General features: G+C 31.7%; 1 protein-coding gene across 1 annotated transcript in view; it reads left to right on the forward strand.

Annotated features, from left to right (window-relative positions):
- BBS1 (Bardet-Biedl syndrome 1) overlaps positions 1–22,306 on the forward strand; it is a 36,352-nt gene that overhangs the window by 10,378 nt on the left and 3,668 nt on the right. The window contains exons 10-15 of the mRNA XM_080163765.1: positions 5,939–6,066; positions 7,705–7,790; positions 11,927–11,961; positions 12,740–12,858; positions 13,356–13,446; positions 14,447–14,570. Of these exons, the coding sequence (XP_080019891.1) occupies positions 5,939–6,066; positions 7,705–7,790; positions 11,927–11,961; positions 12,740–12,858; positions 13,356–13,446; positions 14,447–14,570 (583 nt within the window). The remainder of the gene's footprint in view (positions 1–5,938; positions 6,067–7,704; positions 7,791–11,926; positions 11,962–12,739; positions 12,859–13,355; positions 13,447–14,446; positions 14,571–22,306) is intronic.

Genomic DNA, 22,306 nt, shown 5'->3' on the forward strand with positions numbered 1-22,306 from the left:
GTTATGAAGCTTTTCTGAAATGAAGGACTCAATCGTTTCAGGCAATCTTAAGCTACAGATTATAAAACCTTATTACTTTATATATTTATTTAGACTAGCGGCTTCGCCCCTAGCCTCTAGGGGCTTTGCCCCAAGAGGTCTAATCAAACCAATTTTTCGTATTTTAGATTTAAAAGAAAAATACAAAAAAAAATTAGGGGGGGGGGATTTTTCATTTTTTGGGGGGTTGGGGGTGTTACACCCCCCAAGAAAATAGTTATAAACCTTCCCGGGACCTATGAGAAGCTACCCTGTAAAGGAGAACCCGATCGGTTCAGCGGTTAGCGAGATCCTTCGCTACAAACTGACAGACAGACAAACAAACAAACAAACAAACAGACAGACAAACAGACATCGTTCTACTTTGTATTATAGATAATAATCACGCCGTTCCAGATATCGCAGATAGCACATTAAATAACTGACAGACAGATATATATTGTTAAAAACAAACAAAAAAAATTTGTAGCTGAAGTTGAGATCCCCAATTATTTGTCATAGCGACATGCGGCTGCTTTTTGCTAGAAACAGCTGCTTTATTCGTTAGCGGTTGTTGATTTTTCAAAACTCACAGTTATACAAAACTTAAGGGGTCAAATTAAAAGGTAAGGAGTAGCTTTGGGCTAAAAAATCTAAATTTTTCAAATAGTATATTTGATTGATTTTATTTCCTTTTTATCACAATTAACTTTTGCAGCCGAGAAATCAACAACTTGCTTTATATCAAACTAAATATTTTAAAGTTAGAATGTTTTTCCACCTTTCCTATCATATTGATAAATAAAACTTATTTGTCTGTAGCTAAAGATTTTTATCACTATACTTAACTGATAGAGTTTTCCTTTTTATGAAACCTTCATGTATGTCCCAGGAGAGTTGGATATTTTTATGATCACTATTCACTGTTTATCAAAGTTTTAAGTAAATATCTTGCTTAGACTCTTTTATCAGGAATGGAATATTTTATAATTCATCTAATATTTCTCTTAATTTATTTTTATAAACTTGTAATTAAAATCTTTCCTAAAACTATCAATTACATAATAAAATATTTGTTACCAAGAATAAAAAAAATATTACTCAGACATTCTTTGTAAAAAAAAAGAATTATTTTTATTAATATAGTCCAGGGACGTCCAAGCTTTTTACTTTAAGGGGGTAAAATGTTGGTTTTCAAAGGTTTGAGGGGGTGAATCTGATGTACTTTTTAAAAAATTTCAGGGGGATAGAATTAGATGTTTCTAAATTCGACCTCATCCCCTCCCTTTTGGATGTTTTAGTCATTTTATTTTAATGCATAATTAAGGATTTCTTATGTTTTTGGTATGCTGTTTTAGATCACTAATGTAGTTGCTTTTTAACTAGTCTTAACTGGTCTTTAAAACTTTGTTTAATATTTGTTATTTTCATACATGATTACGTAATATACACAAAAATTTTAATTATTAAATTTGATTTACTTTTAAAAAAGTTACATTTTTACTATGAACCTATACGCTTTTATAAGCACTCAGATCCCAATTTTCTAATATGAATTAAAACATCGCTGACGTCACCGATATCCAGTCAAAACTAGTGTAACCAGGTTATCTTATTCGTTGTCTAAATAACTTTTGGTACTCTTAATGATTGTTTATTAGTAGGATCCATCATATTAATGTCCAATCTCTTCAACAAAATTTTAATCTACAGAAGTATTAATTTTTATTTTCATCATTGGGGGCATAATACCAAATTAACATCTATTGTTTTAATCCTTTATATACTTTCAATTCAAAGTGCTGCCGTCTTTACATATCCTGGACCTGAAGCGTTGCTACTTCCCTTCCCGCACAAAAAATCCTTGACGCTGAATGATAATAGTTATTTCTCGCATCGTATTATAGACGGCTTTCCGCGGATATAGAATGTACAATTAAAAGATTAAAACTAGTTTTTTTAGCCCCGAGGTGCCGGAGGCACCGGCTAAAATAACTGGTTTTAATCTTTTGATTGTACATTTTTATTTTCGTAGAAACCTGGATATAATACGATGCTAGACATAGTTTTTTCGTATGGATGAGAACCGGTTCCTATCCACCGGATTCGAATGAATACGAGAAAATTTATTAAATCCTGGAAAAGTACATTTCTGCATCTAAAACACAAAAAAAGTTAGACATAATAATTAAAGAAAACAGTTTAAAAATTTCCCTCGTCAAAATTATGATAAACACACAATTTAATTACCAAAATTATTCGCTTACGAAACGTTTACGTTGCGTAAAGGTGTACATTTACTCAATCCTTTGCGGCCATGGTAACAGTTTTCAACCGTCTCGTCGTATCAAGAGGTGGATTCTTAAAAAAAAATTGAGTAGCTACCTCACTAAAATTGTTTTTGTGAACGATCCGGCCTCCAAGATCACATAAAAAATTTACACAAATTAAATAAAATCTTATGATAATAACCCTTCTATGATTTTATTTAATATTTGTAGATTCTTCATCTAATTTTGGAGGACTTTTCACAAAAACAATTTTGGCGATGCAGCGACCCAAATCTTTTTTTTTAAGAATCCACCTTAGAATTGGGTTTTATGCAGTACGAAAGTTGGCCTAGTGTGCCTAGTCCACAGGCAGAGCGCGGCTTCAACCATTAAGAGGGCCTGACATTTCAACGGTGTTATATTAGAACCGCAAATAAAACTCTTTCCAAAATATAGTTCAATTTTTTTTCTTTTTTTTAAAGATCTGAAATTGAAAGTTTAGGGTCAACTTACCTCCCTCGTTCCCCCAAGAGCTCGTGGAGGCCATTATGCGTGTACTAGTTTTTCATACAGCAATGGTAAAAATCTAGGGCCTACGTATAAAAAATGGTAAGGAAGGACAGCCCAAAATAGCCTAAAACCATCCAAATATAAATTAAAAACCACCCCGGGATCTATATAAAGATTCCCTAAAATGGGTTCAGCAATTATCTAAATCTTCAGCTAAAGACAAAGTAACCTTACTGCTTTATATAATAGGATATCTTATAAATAAACTGAAAACCGGGTTGAAATACGTGAACACTATTACTATATACAGAATTATATTGGTAACACCAAATAGCCCAGGACTGGATTAAACTTCAAATAGTACGTCAACGGTATAAACACTAAACCGCATTAGAATTCTAAGACAATATCAGGCTTTAAATATTTCATTTTTACAATATAAAATGCACTAAAAACTTGCGAAAATACCCTGCGGGGCTCCTCTTAATCTTACCTAGCCAAACTCATATTAAGATCCATCACAAATATTTACAAATTTCTAAAGCCCTTTGAATACATAATTGATTGTTCGCATAATTAATTTTACTGAGCATTATTGAAAGAATACTTGTGAAAACATCCTGAAAAAGGCGGTGTGAATATTTATGGGTTATGGATTAACTTAAATACCCACACGCTAAGTTTTCTAAATGCCTTCCAACTTTTAGATAGTACATTTTGAAAGGATTGAAATTTTGTACAGTATTTAGGCCTCTAAATCTTATCATAAAACTTTTGTAATAAATCTATTTTTTGGTGATTTCTCTATAACCCTTTTCTTGACCACCAACACCACCCCCCTCCCCTTAAAAACCTTCCCACTACCTATGAGAAGATACACTGTAAAAAAGAACCGTATCGGTTCAGCGGTTACAGAGATCCTTTCGTACAAAGAGATACAGAATAGCCTAAAACCTATAACATATGGAAGAATGAAAAGTAAATTAAAACTATTCGATTCTTTTTAAAAAAAGAATAGCCTTAAACCATTCCGAGACCTTTTGAATGCTTCACATAAATTTGAGAACCAATTGAGTTCAGTTATTGAAAGACAAAAAACCTTACTTGTAATAGGAATGATACTTTATCCAGACTTGTGTTCTGCCTGTCTTGTTGGGTTGGTTTTAAAATAAAAAGCATCAAACAAGTTTGTAAACAGAGTTTCATCAAGTTAATAAATTAATCAAAAAAAAAGGAAACCAGAAAAATAAATTTATGTTTTAAAATCACGAAACCTAGTAATTTCTTTTAATATAATAATAAACTTTTACTAATAATTTATCACACATTATTTGTTACTTTAAAATATACTAGCAGTTTCTTTCCTAGCCGCTGGGGGCTTTGCCCCAAGAGGTTTGCTCAACCTAATTTTCGCATTTTAGATTTAAAAGAAAAATTAAAAAAAAAATTATTTTGAGGAGGGATGAGAATTTTTTTTTTTTTTTTTTTTTTTTTTGGGGGGGGGGTTAGTCAACCCCACTATTTTATTTTTTGTTTTTAAAAAGAAAGAAAAAATGGGGGGGGGGGGTTGGGGGTGTTTCACCCCCCAAGAAAATAGTTATAAACCTTCCCGGGATCCAGAAAGACAGACAGACATCGTTCTAATTTGTATTATAGATTTCCCCAAATTAACAAGGCCTTACAAGAGCTTTGCTTCAGAAGAGTGGGGATAAACTAAAATTTTACTATACATATATGTATAATAGGTTATATTATTGGTAATTAAGTTATTAATAAACAAAATTCAGATAATTTCTTATGTCATAGTTGATAGAAATAAACAATAAATAGGTATTTTAAGTTTATGAATACATTATATCTAAATAAGCCATTCCTAAATAATTTGAAGTGGGCTGATCTTGGTTTCATATATTGAAATGTAAGGGATACTGAAAATTACTCAAATCTTAACAAAAAAGCTCAAACCTTTTCTAGCTCGTCGTAAAAATCTACACGCTTTACCCAAGGCACCTATATTTACATCAGGGATGAAGGGAATAGTAAACCTCAAACTTTAGTAGGAGCAGGGGGTTATCCCGATCCTTTTCCAATCAGACCCAAAAAAAACAACAAAATTCTTATCTACATATTGTTTATTATCAAGGAGTGAGGATGTACATAAATTTGTCGTCCTTTGTCTTATCCCTTAACATCCCTGCTCTATAGGCGTGATTTTATAACATTTTCTCAGTTATTTTCCTTGTTGGGTATATTACCAGGGATAAAGGGGAATGACAACCAGAGAAAATAAATAATTAGTTGTTTTTACTATTACTCAAATAAGATTCTATTATGTGTTTTGATAAATTAGATATTAAAAAGAATGGATGCATTGTATAAAAAGTACTGACCAAAAAACAGATCAATAAGTAGTAAATAATAATTTAGATAATTAATAAAATTAGTTATACTGTAAGATTACAAGTAATAATTTGAAATTATCATATTTTTTACATGATATTGTAAATGGAGTAAAGTAGTCACATGGGAGTAGATCAGTAACCTGCAATAGAGGGGTGTTAAAATTGAAATAATTACCCTTTATTACACCCCCTTAATGAATCGCTGTGTACGTCACTGTCATAGATCCTATATAAAGAGAAGCTACACTGCGATTTACCAAAAATGTAAATGTACTTTTTCTAAAAATCAGCACAAAACTTTTTGTCGAACAGCAAAGTCATTTTTTAGGCTCATAAACCTATTCCTTAAAACTAATTATCACCTATAGTAGCAACATCATAAAATTTGTTTTTGAGCTTAAGGAATGATGATCCATTCTCAAAAATGCCCTCTTTGTAGTTTTCATTTTTAACTTCAGACAATTTGTACACTATTCTAGACAATTATATATGGGGAGGTAAGGGACATTAGACTGTAAATTAACTGGTACCCAAAGTGTTATTAAAACCTTTTCTCGTTTGTTGGCTTTAAATGTCTTTTAACTAGGGGCGAAGACAAAATCTGCTTATCTAGTCATATGATTATATAATTCATAAGATTATAGCCATGCTAGAGATTTAATGGACTATTACCTAGCCATTAAAATTCTTATTAGGTAGAAGCCTAAATTTACATTATGATTAATTTCGATATTTTAGGCGGGATAAAAGCTTGGTGATAGCTACAATGGACTGCAGACTGCTATGCTATACAACAAAGGGAAAGAAATGTTGGGAGCTGAGTATGCCAGCTAATATCACCGCCATTGAGAAGTTAGATATTCATGGTAAGTTAGGTTTTAGAAGAGAAGTTACTCTTTAATTCACTTTGGCTGTCTGCCAGTCCGTCAGTTTGTCCGTAAAATTTTGATATTCTCGGCTGTTTTTACTAAGAAACAGCTGAAATCTTTGGTGAAGATTCCCTTTACAATTGTGCATCCAGTATGACATTTGAACCTAGTAATAGTGTCTAACTTTTTATCTTTGTGACGTAACAAAAATCGAAGGATGAGAGGGGAGGTGGGAAAGGAAACCCCTAAAAAAGAGATGGATTTTTGTTACGTCACAAAGATAAAAAGTTAGACACTATTACTAGGTTCATGACATTTATTTGGTCCGTCATTTTTTAAAAGACATTAATACTTATGCTTTCCAAAGGTTTCGTGATTGTCATGAGTTATCGCATTTGTCTCTCTCTATCTTAATATTTTTTTGACCACTGAACAATGAATATCTGTTATAAAACTGTCGTATATCCGCCTTTCTATCCAGGACAGCACATGTCAAGGTCCCAGGAAGGTTTATGACTATTTTTAAAAAATCAGGAGGGGATTTACTTTTTCTTTTTGACTCTAAAACTAGGTAGTATGCTGTTATCTGTTTATTAATATAGCTGACCAGACCCAATGAAAATAATCGACAACAACAAATAGCATCAATAAAGTTTAATTTTTAAAAGCGAAGCTTTTCTATAATTAGGGTCGGTCCGTCCGTCCGTCCGTACGTCCGTCACGGATAGCTTTTTTCGTTAATTTAGGCATGTTAGAATTGTCCTATCGATTTCAAATTTTGCATGGTGATTCCTATAATCATTACCAAAATGTCCGTACGTCCATTTTAAACATGTTGATTTTTTTACTTTTTTAAATAGCTTTTTTAGTTAATTTAGGCATGTTAGAATTGTCCTATCGATTTCAAATTTTGCATGGTGATTCCTGTATTAGTTAGGTACGAGTTAGAAAGCGTAGCAACTCAATAATCATTACCAGAATGTCCGTACGTCCATTTTAAACATGTTGATTTTTTTACATTTTTAACAACAAATTTGTATGTGACTTAATTTTCCGATTGGTCTGATTTTTTGTATACTGATTCCTAGGACAACAAGGTACAATATTATAAGCGAAGCAACTCTATAATCAAGTCCTAAAAATGTAAGTATGTCCATGATCTTTATCCTGTATCAAGCAGTTTTTTGACAAATTTACTTACAAATTACCTTTGACTCTTATACATTCGCATTCTGATTATTTAGTTCTGACATTATACAAGTGTTAATGTCCGTTTGTCCTACCATTTTAGAGCTTCGCTTTTATGGATGTTGTCATCCTTGTTAAAATAAATTTTTCGTAATTTTGTTTTATCTTCTACATAAATTTTGATTTTAAGACCATTAAGCTAAAACTCTATTTATTTATATTTAGCTTACATTCCCTACCTTATATACCTCAAATTAATACTGAAAAATCATTTTAAAGGATTAATATGATATGTACATGGTGAGAAACAGACGTACAGACGTAAAATACATATTTGTCGTCTTTTAATGCTTGTATCAAGTTTAAGTGTTTTATCCTTAACCTTCTGGGGGATATACCACTTGTCAAATAGCTTGATTATTATTTTATCTATAATTTTATTTTCAGCACGGGGATTGAATCTTACGGCTGTGGCGATAGCTTCCGGTCATCTACTCATCTACAACGATAAAAACCTGGTCGACCATTTTAAGGTATACTATTTTTTGTTTGAGTAATTTTGAACTTTTACCTTAAAAGATACATGGTAAAACTTTGCCAGGATGGCTTTTTAAACCGATTAATATCCGCTGGATTAGAACTGGTACTCCGCTATACTAAAAATCATCTATAGCATCGTATTGCGGAAAAAATCCACGAACATTAAAATAAAAATGACAAAACTGGTTTAAAGCTTTTTCATTTTTATATCCGCGAAAAGCTGTCTATGATACGATACGATAATAACTATTCAACATACCAAACATTGAAAAATTCAATTAGGTTATTTGGCATTTTTTTTGTAACTTATGTTTAGAGTTTGGGTCAGAAATTTTATTTTCCTAGTTGGTTAAAAACAATAAAAGCCATATATTGCTAAAAAGACAAATAAGTTATATAAAAGAAATACAACAAGAACACTTTGTATGCAAAGTTGTCTTAACCTCTTTTCGAGGAAGCTTTGTGTTTATCAAGTTCGAAATTAATTCCTTATCATTATCCTAAAACTAAGCGCAAATGTCGTCTTTTTTGGCTTTCCTTTGATAATGTGACGCGGCATGGATTGTTTGTATATTTTGATGCGCACGTTCGTTACTTTTGATTTACTGTCCAAGAAGTTGGTGAATAGTTCTGTTAATTTCAACGAGCTCCTGGTGCTGTTGGCGGAGGTTAGCAAGTTGATGAATAGCAGACCGTTGACGATAGAAGCTGCGAACGACGTGGAGAATTGGCGGCTGATTACCCCTGGCCAGCTGCTGGGAAATGTTGACCGCCAGCCGTTGTGCAATGTGGCGATGAAACCGGAGGACCAAATTTCCTCCAGGTTGAAGTTGTTAGAAGATTTGTCTGCCCAGTTTTGGACTGCCTACCGCCAGGAGATCCTACCGAAGATATTACGGATGTCCAAGTGGAAGGATGAGATGGCGGAGCCACTAGCTGACGGAGATATAGTTCTGGTTACGAGTACCAATCCGCTGATGAGATGTTTGAGGATGGGCCGAGTGACGAGAATTGAGGATGGGAGAAAGACTGCAAGAGTCTTGTTCAGGCTGACAGATAAATCTCCCCTGGAAGAACATGCTGTATCAGTCAGGCAGTTGTTAAAAATTATGATTAATAATTGATTCTTATTTTATGGAAATTGAGATTTTTTTAGTAAAAAAGCCACATTTTTCATATGCCTATTTTTATGCCTAAAATAAGAATCAAATGAAAGGCGATTAAATTTTATTCTATTTCATATGCTCAAATTTAATTTTATTGAGTTTAAATTCTTCTTAAAAGTACAATTCATTATAAAACTTACCTGAAAAGTTTACCAAAAAAGAATAAATGTGTCGAGGTTGCGTGATTCGATATTTATTCTAAGAGAAAAATCAAGTATTTTTAGCAGATTTTTTTAAAATTATATATGAATTTCAATCAAGTAAAACATTTTTTATTCAGATCAAGGAATGATTGAAAATTCATATTAAAAGTTTCATATTTTTTTTACAAAGAAAAATTTATATTTTTTTTATAATTCCGATGAAAATTCTAACGAAGATATTATTATTTTGCTATTCTTTAAGTATTAAAAAGTTTTATTGTTGATTAAGATAGTACAGTTCTTATTCATTAAGTTTGAAAAACTTTCTGCCCAAGGATTTTGAAATATTTTTTCTTACTACTCTTTTTGATACTTAACAAATTTAGTTTTAAGTACCTATAAATCTTAATTTTCTTGTCTAAGATTTATTTCGTTTTATTTTACCATTATTGTTTACATTTCAACCTGATTTCGTAGGTACTTATTGATTTATTATAATGATTTATTACCTATTGATTATGAAATGATTATTATTTAGTATAGTTGTTATATTTACAACATCATGATTAATAGGATTATCTATTTTAGGATTTGTGTATGTGATCTTGTGATTGTCATGTGCATGGAATGTTGTATGGTACAAACCAATCCCCATCCTTCTATCCTAAAATGTGAGGTATTATGAGTCCTAGTGAGGAGTATAATATTGTGTATGCATTTCACGGGGTTTCATTTAGTTAGGAGCAAAATTGTCACGTTTTCGGGATGTGGCCATTCTCATGTGATTATGGTGAGTTGAGTTTAGTGAGAAATGTTGCTAGTGCTCAGCGCAAAAAAACCTTGAATCTCGTTAAGGAAGTTAATTTGACTTTCAAACGGGGGGTGTGTCTTAACCTCTTTTCGAGGAAGCTTTGTGTTTATCAAGTTCGAAATTAATTCCTTATCATTATCCTAAAACTAAGCACAAATGTCGTCTTTTTTGGCTTTCCTTTGATAATGTGACGCGGCATGGATTGTTTGTATATTTTGATGCGCACGTTCGTTACTTTTGAATGAGATATGAGTGTGTGAAGATTTCGGAGAAGAAAATTGGGCCTATCATTGGTCTCATAGTGTGTGAACGACCCTAGTATACCAGGGATTTGAAACCATAAGAACTTCAGGTAGAATTTGTTAATTTTATTAGGAAGAATGGTGTATAGGACGATTATATGTAGTTTAAAAAAGGCTTTAGCCAGCTAAACATGAAACTTAATAATGATTAATATATGTTTTAGTATTTTTTATGTGCCTTTATTTTTGCATTTAACAATGATTTATTAAACCAAATAATTTTCCTTTAAAGCCAAAGTTTCCAAAGATTTTAATCGTAGAGAAAAATGATTTTTAAAAAGCAAATAAGATTACGTGGTTATAAATAACTGGAATTATGAACTAATTGATTTTGTAATTTCAGGACTTTGAAATAATTTCATCAATAAATCTATATTCAAACCTGCTGTTGAAACTTGATGGTTCCTGGTATTGGGGGTTTGTATGTTCGCCAACAGATCTCGTGAACTTCCCGCTAATTCGGAAGTCAAACTCAACCAAAGTGTCATGGTTGAGACAAAAGTAAATAATCTATAATACAAAGTAGAACGATATCTGTCTGTCTGTCTGTCTGTTTGTTTGTCTGTCTGTTTGTTTGTAGCGAAGGATCTCGCTAACCGCTGAACCGATTGGGTTCTCCTTTACAGGGTAGCTTCTCAATAGTCCCGGGAAGGTTTATAACTATTTTCTTGGGGAGGTGGGACACCCCTAACCCCCTAAAAAGTGAAAAATACCCCCCTAAAATTTTTTTTTCTTTTTAAAAATGAAATTAAAATAGTGGGGTCGACTACCCCTTCCCCCCCCAAAAAAAAATTTACCCCCCTAAAAAATTTAAAAAAAAATTTCTTTAAAATCTAAAACACGAAAAATTTGTTTGGTCAAACCTCTTGGGACAGAGCCCCTAGAGGCTAGGGGAGAAGCCGCTAGTAAAATACAAAGTAAAATGTAAACAGTTTTCCTTAAGTATCCAATTCTATTTAGCTTATCTATTTAATAAATCTATCCATGATCTTTATTATGTTTGTTATGTAAAGTGGAAAGTATATGTACTTCCATAAGGAAAATCGCCCTTATAAAATTCCTACGCTAATTAAGGGTAGTTAGGGGGTAGTATTGTTCCCAATCGAGTTGGTTTTAAAGACAAACTGCGACCGTATGATACCGCAGGAAACCCAAGGTAGATCAAACATATTAAACCTTAACAAAATGATCATGGAATCCTCCTATTATTGTGAACGTTAAAAGGCATGTTTAAATAAGGGAGGGAGATTTAATCTATATCTCTTTTGTATAATTTACTAGCGGCTCCGCCCCTACACATCTTTAGAGTCGCTGAAGAGAATGTTGTTGGGAGGGGTCAAAGTCGAATTAAGTTTTTTATTGGGAGGAGGGGAGGGGGTTAAATTTTCTTGTGACAATTTCTCTTTAGAGGGTGGCGGTACCATCCTCCAAGGTTGTTTTAAAACTTATCTTAACCTATAGGAAGCTTCACTCTAAATCGTTAGCACGACCTTTCGCTACACACAGTAGACAGACGGACATCTTGTTATTTTTATAACAATTGCAAATTTTTTTTACATAAGATGTAAGAATATGGGTTATTCCACCTTCCACTGTCCTAGAATATGGGTCAAAGTCTAAAATCTAATCGATACAAAACAAACATTTGCGGAACCAAAATCAAGAAGTTGAAACTTAAATACAAATGTGATTGTGCATATATTTCAGGTTGATGCGACAATTTCAGCCATTAAATTTGGAAGGTGAGATTGCAATAAGATTTTATATGATATATTGATATAGGTATATGTGATTGTTTACATTTCATAAAAACAAGATGACAACATCTATCAAAGCGAAGCTCTGAAACGGTAGGACACTTGTAGAGTGTCAGAACTGAATAATTATATTAATAATCTATAAGTCTAAACACAGATGATAGTAAATTTGTTGAAAAAATAGCGGAAATATTAGAGCTGCTACGCTTCCTATACCGTACCTAATTGTTATAGGAATCATCATACAAAGTTTGAAATCGAAGGGACAATTTTAACATGTTTAAATTAACGAAAAGAGCTAATCGTTCCAGACGCACGCACAGACGGACGGACGGGCAGACGCTAATTATAAAAAAGCTTGGTTTACCAAAACAGTTCAAGTTTTAATTTTTCTATGATTTTAATGAAAACCAAAAGACAATAACTTTTTTCAATTCTTTATAGTGTACGAACAAAACATAAATTGGTATTTTTAGATAGAATATGGTTATGTTAATTGCAAAATTAATTACTTAACCCTTTATTTATTGTCATCTTTAAATATGTTATATCACGGAAAGGAAACGTAGTAAGGGTTTCGTCGTATTTTTACAGTAGCTTTTGATAGGTTACTTCAGGTTAGGTTAGGTAAATGTTCATGATTGTCAGCAGGGATAGAGCCCCCCGCAGGTCTAGAAATAGGAGAAAAGCTACTGTGAAAATTCGACGAAACCCTCTAGTTCGCTCTCTTTCCATGATCCAATATGTTTCTTTTACATGAAAGGTTTGGACGTGAGGACAATACTCTTGTAATGGTATCAAATACTGGAACAATAAATGTGAGAATACTTAAGAGAACAGCTCAGTTTGAATGTCTAGAAGTTTCATCAGCCCCACAAATTGGTAGGTTTTTAGATTCAAAGCTATTCTATAATTTTAACACGATTTTTTCGGCTGCTAAAGAAGATAGTATGATAAAACTTTTCATGAAGATTCTCAATAGCAATGAGCTATTTTATTCACTCTGCTATTATTGTAGATAGACAGCTATCTGTATGTCAGTTATGCGCTCTCTATTCTTCCATTTGTTTGGCTGTTGTTCTTGCTTAAGTTTCTTAGTTACTTATGGATGTTCACATCCTAGTTTATTATGAGTTTTACAGCCGCAATCTATGTTTCTAATGGTTCGATGAGCTTTAGAAAATCATTTTTAAAATAAATACACTAAAGAAATATTTACCATCATTCCTTGATATACAGTCCTTCATTCAATGTAAATCAATGATAAAAAGTTAAAGATATTATTATAATCAGAAAAGATAAAATTTTCCTAGAATTAATTGGTTAACAGATTCAAAAGAATTTAAAATCAATGACGTAATTATAATTTTGTTAATCAGGACAAATAACAAAGTTGAATGTGCCCAAGAAGACAAAATTATTTGTGGATCAAACTATGAGAGAAAGAGAAAATTCTACTCTAATGCACAGGTATAAAAAAGAACAGTTACTTCATAAAAGTTATCTGCAGCAAAATTCTATTGTTGTTGATAAAAATTAATGAAATGCTAATTCTACGTTTTATGTTAATTCAGACCACCAAAAAAATTCACTTCCATTCTTTTTGATCTAATAAAAATACTAGATTTGGCTCGATATAACTATCTCCCTATTGGCTAGTTTTCTATATGTATATCTATCTATTTCTCAATAAATCTATTTTACTCACCCGGCATTACTATCTAAAAGAAAGTAAATATTTAATAATTTAAATAATTTTAAAAAGTTTTTTTAAATTATATTTTTTTCTTTACATTACCATCACCAAAGGGTTAATAATAATGATTACAATTTTAGTTTAATATTTGAACACACAAAATGTCGCCACAATCGAATTCTTTTAAAACAGAGTTTTCCTAAATTTTTATATTATAAATTAAAATTTTTCTGTTTTATTATTAGAAATTAAATACATCAATATAAGGTAAATAGCAACATGAAATTAAAAAAAGAAATTTATTTTTAATAAAGTAAAATAATGGGTCTTATCGTTCTGGGCAATGAGAGTTTATTATGGATTATTGGAGCACTATGAGTTTTAAACAAATATTCCTTGGAAAACTTGAGCTCGTTTATAGACATTCATTTCCTATATAGATCTGACATGGATCTTGAAGCAATTAAGCAGGCCGTTTTGTACATGTTAAAAATTGGAAGATTTCATTAAATAAAAGTTATCGCAAATATACTTAGTAAATGAATACAAGGGGCAGGAGAGTTAAAACCATAATTTTACGGGGTTCTATCGCTGCCTGGTTATTCTATCCTTTACTTAACCCAACCTTATCTACAATAAGCATAAAAAATACACTTTTTCTTCTTGAAAAAGTCAGTTTGTGGTCCAAGTAGGATATGAAGGAAACCTCTAAACAGTCTACCGCCAGCAATTTTTAAAAAAGATTTGAAAATCTCAATTTATGATAATTCGTAGGGTATTCCAACACGATCTTTACCAGCTACGACTGAAGACCGCCAGATGCTATGTCTCGGCCCTGGAGACCAGCGCCAATCCTGTCTCAGCGGATCCGGATGAACCCATTAAGATATCTGCACAGGTAAATACAAATAGTCATTTTGAAATTACAGAAAAATTCTGGGAAGCAGCTTATAGTGCCTATAAAAAATGACACATTACAATACAAATGACCAATGATAGGCAAGTATACATTTTAATTGAACAATGGTAAACTGTATACTTGCCTATCATTGGTCATTTGCAATGTATGACGTCATTTTTTATAGGCATTATAAAATATAGGCATAAATTATTGATGTTCCAAAATTCTTAATAAAAATATCATTATATAGCTATGGTTGTTGTTTATATTTGTGACTGTAATACTGGCATTTAAAGTTTTATGATGAAAATAAGCATGCGAAATCGGAGGGTGTCAACATCCTACTTATGATCGAAAATATTGAGGCCTGTCATTAGATTTTTTTAACCTTTTCTAGAAATAGATCCACCCTAGCCAAACCCTGTGCACCCCAAAGATTATGTTATTACAAGAATAACAAATTACACTAAAGTGCATCAGATAATTTATAAAAATTTTATTCTTAAATAATCATTCTTGTTAATATCCTAATACAAAGAGGGAAGTCATTTTCTAGTAAATCCCGTAAAGGTGTGTGTTATAAGGCCTAAAAATAGTAGTAGAACGATAAGGTGCTCTATATAGTGGTATTCCCTATTGAATAGAACAATAGGGAAATTTTTTTTTTTTTGATAACCGTACCTGGAATATCTATCATAAGAAATTTCTATCAAACGCTTTGTTTGGCTCAAACTGACAAAAATTAAAATAATATATAATTATAATAATAATGTTTTCTATAGGTACAAGGTAAAGGTTAAGAACAATCTATACCATTAAATAAAGGAAGAAGCCATTCTTTACAGGTTGTATGAGCAGTGAACATTAAAATGAAACTTTAACAAATCATTAATACAATGACTTAGTGAAACAAACCAACACAACAAGTTACATACAGACAATTTTGAAAACATTCAGATATACAATCTATATAAGAAGGTAAGAGATTCAAAGTGGAGGTTGCATGTCATATTCTTTCTTTGCTTGTTGTGTAGTATTTTTAGTCATTTTTAGTTTCAAATCCTATTTTAAAGCCAGAATATTTTTTTTTATAATAAAGATTGACCAAAATATAGTTGAAAAACAAGTTAGTTTTTTGATAATGAAAGTTTAATTTACAGAAAAAAATGTTCTAAAATGTAGTTGTTCACTGTAGTGAAATTGAAATGAAACAATGCACATTGAAACCTTCTACTTCAAAGCAAACAAACATGAAATTCCACAAACATAAAACTAATTTTTGTCACCTTGAATAAATCAACCTGTAAAGAATGGCTTCTTCCTTTATTTAATGGTATAGATTGTTCTTAACCTTTACCTTGCACCTATAGAAAACATTATTATTATAATTATATATTTTTTAAATTTTAGTCAGTTTGAGCCAAACAAAGCGTTTGATAGAAATTTCTTATTTTTTAAAGATATTCCAGGTACGGTTATAAAAAAAAAAAAAAATTTCCCTATTGTTCTATTCAATAGGGAATACAAATATATAGAGCACCTTATCGTTCTACTACTATTTTTAGGCCTTACAACACACACCTTTACGGGATTTACTAGAAAATGACTTCCCTCTTTATCCTACTATATAAAGTAGTAAGCTTTTTATGTATGTAGCAAAGGCTCTCGCTCACCGCTGAACCGATATGGTTCTACTTTGCAATAGAGCTTCTTATAGGTCTTTGTACGGTTTTCAATTATTTTTAGGAAGGGTGACCCCCCCCTCCCAACCAAAGGGGGCGTAGCCGCTAGTTTGGTAAAAGTATGAAATAACAAGGATGACAACATCCATAAAAGCGAAGCACTGAAACGGTAGGACAAACGGACATTACCACATGTATAGTGTCATAACTGAATAATCATAATATAAATGTAATATAAAAGCAAAATTGTAAGTAAATTTGTTGAAAAACTGCTTGATTCAGGATAATGTTTATGGACATACCTACATTTTTAGGACTTGATTATAGAGTTGCTTCGCTTATTAAATTATACTTTGTTGTCCCAGGAATTAATATACTAAAAATCAGATCAATCGGATGATTAGATCACATAAAAATTTGTTGTTAAAAAAGTAAAAAAATCAACATGTTTAAAATGGACGTACGGACATTTTGGTGATGATTATAGAGTTGCTACGCTTTCTAAATCGTACCTAACTACTAAAGGAATCACCATGCAAAATTTGAAATCGATAGGACAATTCTAACATGCCAAAATTAACGAAAAAAGCTATCCGTTACGGACGTACGGACGGACCGACCCTAATTATAGAAAAGCTTCGCTTTTAAAAATGTGTATTTGATAATATAATGTAAGAATTTGAGATTTTTCCATATTTAAATTTGTAATTATTTTTCTCTGATCTTTAGTTGCTTTACATTTTAAATAAAAAACATAAAATATGTAAGATCAAAGAAAACAAAGATGACAAAATCCATAAAAGGATAACTTGAAATAATCATATCAAGTTTTAAATCATTAGGACAAGTCTATCCTGCCTAAATCAACCCTAAATTGTCTATTAGCAAACAGTTATGAAGGTTAATAAAAAAAAATGTTAAAGATGAAATGATTTTCTGAAATGTTTTTAGTTTAGGGGGTCGCTAAGGGTAGTCATTTTTATGATAAGTTTACCTTTTTTTTCCTCTATGATATAGAAAAGTAAAAAAAAGCACATGATTTATTAACATGTCACATTTTTATATTTAACACATTAATACATTTCTGTTTTTAGATAGAATCAATATAGAATAACTGTACATAGAACTGCTCTTTTTATCCTTGTATAAAAGTAACAGGATATCTGTCTGTATTTCATTAGCTTAGGTTTAGAAAAGGTTTAAATATTTTGGGGAGGGTTACTCCACCCCCCAAGAGAAATCGGCAAAGGGGGAAAAAATTAACCCAACCATAGTTTTACTTTTTCTTTTTAATAAAGTGTAGGGTTGATTTATCCCCCAACTTTTTCCTCTTTAAGCCTCTAGTTACTAGCAGTTAGTATTCAAAACATAACCCGCGATCATGGCTCAACACGTAGCGCATCCGCTCGTCTTCGGGGAGGTGATAGGCTCGAGTCTCGGGCCGACACTGCGTCATAACTAAAGACGTTAAGAATTGTTCCTGCTGCAGTTATGTCAGGTGCGCGACATAAATATTAAGAGTAGGGGGAATGCCTTGGCCTAAAAACAGGCGTAACTCATTATTATGCACAGTTAGGACTTCTCAGACAAAGGTCTTGCAATCATAGGGTTGGTTGTCTAATGGATGTTACTTAACCTAATATCCTTGGGTGTTAGAGTATCGCATCCCATTACACGCATATGATGCTAAATGATTACTTAAAAATCGAAGGAGAAGCCCGCCTTACGAGCTAATGGTTAAAGGTAGTATTACAAAAGAAGTTAATAGGTTTTAATATTTTGATAGTAAATTTGTTGTTGCTATAGGGAATTGATCGATAAAACTTATTTTATTTGACCTTAACATTTAAGAGATTTTTGCTTTTGCGTTTTTGAGTCGTCCTTGATTGAAAATAAAAAGATGAAGCAAAATTACTTTTTTCCTTCTCTGTTATGATAATATCTAATTATAGACTGTTTATGTTCTTTGAAATAACACCTTTTTAATTAATTATTTTCTCACTAAATAGAGGATTTTTTTTTGTGCAAAATCGAATAAATATAAGGGTAAGGTTCTTTAAACATTATATATATCTTTAATCAGGGGATAGGTTAACTGAAGATCATTAGGCTATATCACACAAAGTAAGTACCTCTCCTTATTTTGAAATAATTTAAAAATAAGGAGTGAGGGTAATTTTTTATTGCTTTAGGTTAGGTTAGGAAATATTGGGAACTGAGTAGCCTAACAAGGTTAAGGCTCCCACGAAGGAGTTAGGTAGGAGGAAAAACTACTCCACCCTTATTTTCAATATATCTAAAATTTAAAAATCTAAAGGATTCCTGGTGCTCCACCAGCACTTTGTGGGAAAGCATCATTATTTGGAGATTTATTTAGAATTAGATTCTTTTCAACTAAAATACTAATGGATAGCGAATTACTCCCCCCTTAAAAAAATTTTACCCATCCAAAAATAAAAAGCTTTTACGTCTATGTCCATGTTAGCAAGCTAAATTGATGACAATTTCCTCTTTGTCATAATATCCAAGTATATCCTAAATATATCCATTAAAAGACTACGTACTTAATGAAAGGCTACAAGTAAAATTTATCTCTCGGATATGCCATACAACGAAAAGGTATCTTATTTTTAAGGTTTCAACAAAAAATTTCCAGTTCAAAAACACGTTTTCTCAAAGTTCTTCAGATTCGTAGAGACTTTTTATTAGGAAGGGAGGGGACAATGAGCTGTTTATGACACTAGTATCCCAATAATAACATTTTCTTATTCGCTGGCTTAACAACCGTGTGGACTTTAATTGAATTAAGATTAATTGGTTGAGTGTTGTTTAGTTGAATGGCCAAACGTTTCAACAACTAATTGTTATCTACAGGAGGGGTAATATTGTGTATGATCATTGGCGATGTAAATCAATTTATCAGCCATTGTCTTATCCTTTTAGATACCTGCTTTTCACGTGGACAATATCGATTTGATCTAAGACATTTTTAGACATTCTCATGAAGTAAAACCCCACAAAAAATCTCATTTGTAGGTATAATAAATCAGAGCTTATTGAATAGTAAAATTGTACAAAAATTCATAATATTATTGTTTGAATAACTAGGACACTGATAAAAATTAATGATTAAATTTTAAACGAGCTTTAAGTAACGTTTAAATTAATTCCCCAATCATCCCCTGTATCTGAAGCTTTCGCACAAACCTATTTTTAAAAGCGAAGCTTTTCTATAATTAGGGTTAGGTCAGTCCGTTCATTCGTCAGTCCGCCAGTCCGTAACGGATAGCTTTTTTCGTTAATTTAGTCATTTTAGAATTGTCCTATCGATTTCAAACTTTGCATGATGATTCCTGTAGTAGTTAGGTATGATTTAGAAAGCGTAGCAACTCTATAATCGTTACCAGAATGTCCGTAAGTCTATTTTAAAGAAGTTGATTATTTTACTTTTTAACAACAATTTTTATTTGATAAAATCATCCGATTGGTCTGATTTTTGGAATACTGATTCCTTTTAATAAGGTACAATATTTTGTGCGGAGCATCTCTATAATCAAGTCCTATAAATGTTAGTATGTCCTTAAACAGAGTTCTGCATTTAAGAAGTTTTGCAACAAATTTACATATAATTTTGTCAAACTTATATATTCATATTTTGTATATACAGTTCTGGCACAAGAATTAATGTTCGTCTGTCATACCGTTTCAGAGCTTCGCTTTTATGTAAGTTGTCATCCTTGTTCTACCCACGAAGCACTCCCCTCCATTCATTTCAAAATCCTGAGGGGCTCTTCTAACCTATAATAATTTATTTAAAAAATACTTTTGATGTCTCAATGCAATTTTAGGGAACCCGCCAACAAATTACTAGTTTACCTATAAATTATTTAATCTATGGTAATGTCTATCTATCTAAATACTATGACAGGTGTAAGTTAACGTGACTCTTACATGTAAAGACATGTACTTGCATGTAAATACATGTGCCAACAACCATGGAGGGACGGGACATTGGCTTGTTTATTACTTTAATCCCGAAAGTTTTATTTAGCGTTTTCTTATTAGTTGGTTTAACAACTTTGGTTATTTTTATTGAATATTGATTGCTTGATTCATTATCTCGAGTGTCAAAACGTTTTTACTACTAATTATTAATCTATAGAAAGGGTTAATTTGTTTATCATCATGGGGGTATGTACATCAATTTATTAGCCATTGTCTTATCCCTTTAGATACCTGGGACATTTGGTTGTTTATTACATTAGGCCCCAAAATTTTATAATGACGTTTTTATAAAAGTTGGCTTGGGGACTTTATTGAATTTTAATTGGTTTATTCATGTTGAGTGTAGAAACGTTTCAACCACTAATTGTAATCTACAGAAGGGAGATTATGTATCACCATTGGGGATGTACATCAATTTATTAGCCAATGTTCTATACTTTTAGATCCTTGGCAAACAGAATAACTATTGCTAACCCAGCCTGCAGAAAACAAAGAATTTTAAAATCTAACTGTTAATAGTTTAATGCAGAACTTTATATATTTTATGCACCAAAAAGAAAACAATGGTTGACATAATAAGAACTCATAAACTGTCGCAGATATTATCACGAACAAAAACCTATAAATTACCATTTGAATTGTATGCAACAAACAAATAAAAGTACCGTTTGTACTACTACAGCGCCTACGCCCCCCTAGAGACCTATAGAGACATTTTTGTATTTAGGGGGGATAAGGTCGACCATTTACTTTTAATTTTAGTTTGAAAACGGAAAAGGAAAAATTGTTATTTTTCTTAATTTAACATTTCATTACAGGAACTATCACAAAAGAACAATGTAAAATCTCTTTTAATAGTTTCTTTATGATCTTGAATATGATGTAAATTAAACTGAAATTCAACAATAAACACATACCAACACAATCCTTATAATAAAGTAACAGGATGTCTATTTGTTTGTCTGTGTGTTTGTATGTTTGTATCAGAGGATCTCGCTAACCGCGGAACCGATCGGGTTCTCCTTAACAGGGTAGCTTCTCATAGGTCCCGGGAAGGTTTATAACTATTTTGGGGGAGGGTACCAACACCCTCCCAAGAGAAATCACAAAAAAATCGAGAAATTTTTTTTGTAAAGACTTGAACGCAACATAGAAAATATTTACATATATGAAATAAAAAAAACATTTAAAGTGCCACTAGAGGCCTCTAGGGGAGTAGCCGCTAGTTAATATATATAGTAACAGATATAATAGTTATAGAGTAGCTAAATTACATGAAATGTTAATGTGCATTACATAAGTATACTTGACTTTACAATAACATTAATTAAGATTTATACCTTTGCAACTTAAGAGAAAAATAATTTCTATTATTAAAAGCGAAGCTTTTCTATATTTAGGGTCCGTCCGTCCGTAACGGTTAGCTCTTTTCGTTAATTTAGACATGTTAGAATTGTCCTATCGATTTCAAACTTTGCATGGTGATTCCTATAGCAGTTAGGTACGAATTATAAAGCGAAACAACTCTATAATCTAAGTCCGTACGTCAATTTTAAGCATGTTGATTTTTAAAAACTTTTTTAAGAGCAAATTTTTATGTGATAAAATTATCCGATTTTTCTGAATTTGGGAATACTGATTCCTAGGATTACAAAGTACATTGTTATATGCAAAGCATCTCTATAATCAAGTCTTAAAATGTAAGTATGTCCTTGAACAATATCCTGTATTAAAGCAGTTTTTCAACAGAGTACTTACTAATTTTGTTTCGTTCGACTTTTATACATTTATATTATGATTATTCAGTTCTGACACTTTACAAGTGTTAATGTTCGTTTGTCCTACCGTATCAGTGCTTCGCTTCTATGGATGTTGTCATCCTTGTTTTTTTATTGAATCTCATTAAATATGTGTTGTTGTGAATCTACTCTTTAAGTTTGATGTATTCTCATGCTTTTTTATTTGTGTCTATACATATGTTTTGGAGTGAAGCTGCTCTAAAAGTTATCATAAGGAGAACTGTCTTAGCCTAATAGAACAAGTATA

This window comes from Acartia tonsa, chromosome 1 (assembly GCF_053477335.1).
Source record: "Acartia tonsa isolate MP-2025a chromosome 1, ASM5347733v1, whole genome shotgun sequence".
NCBI lineage: Eukaryota > Metazoa > Arthropoda > Copepoda > Calanoida > Acartiidae > Acartia > Acartia tonsa.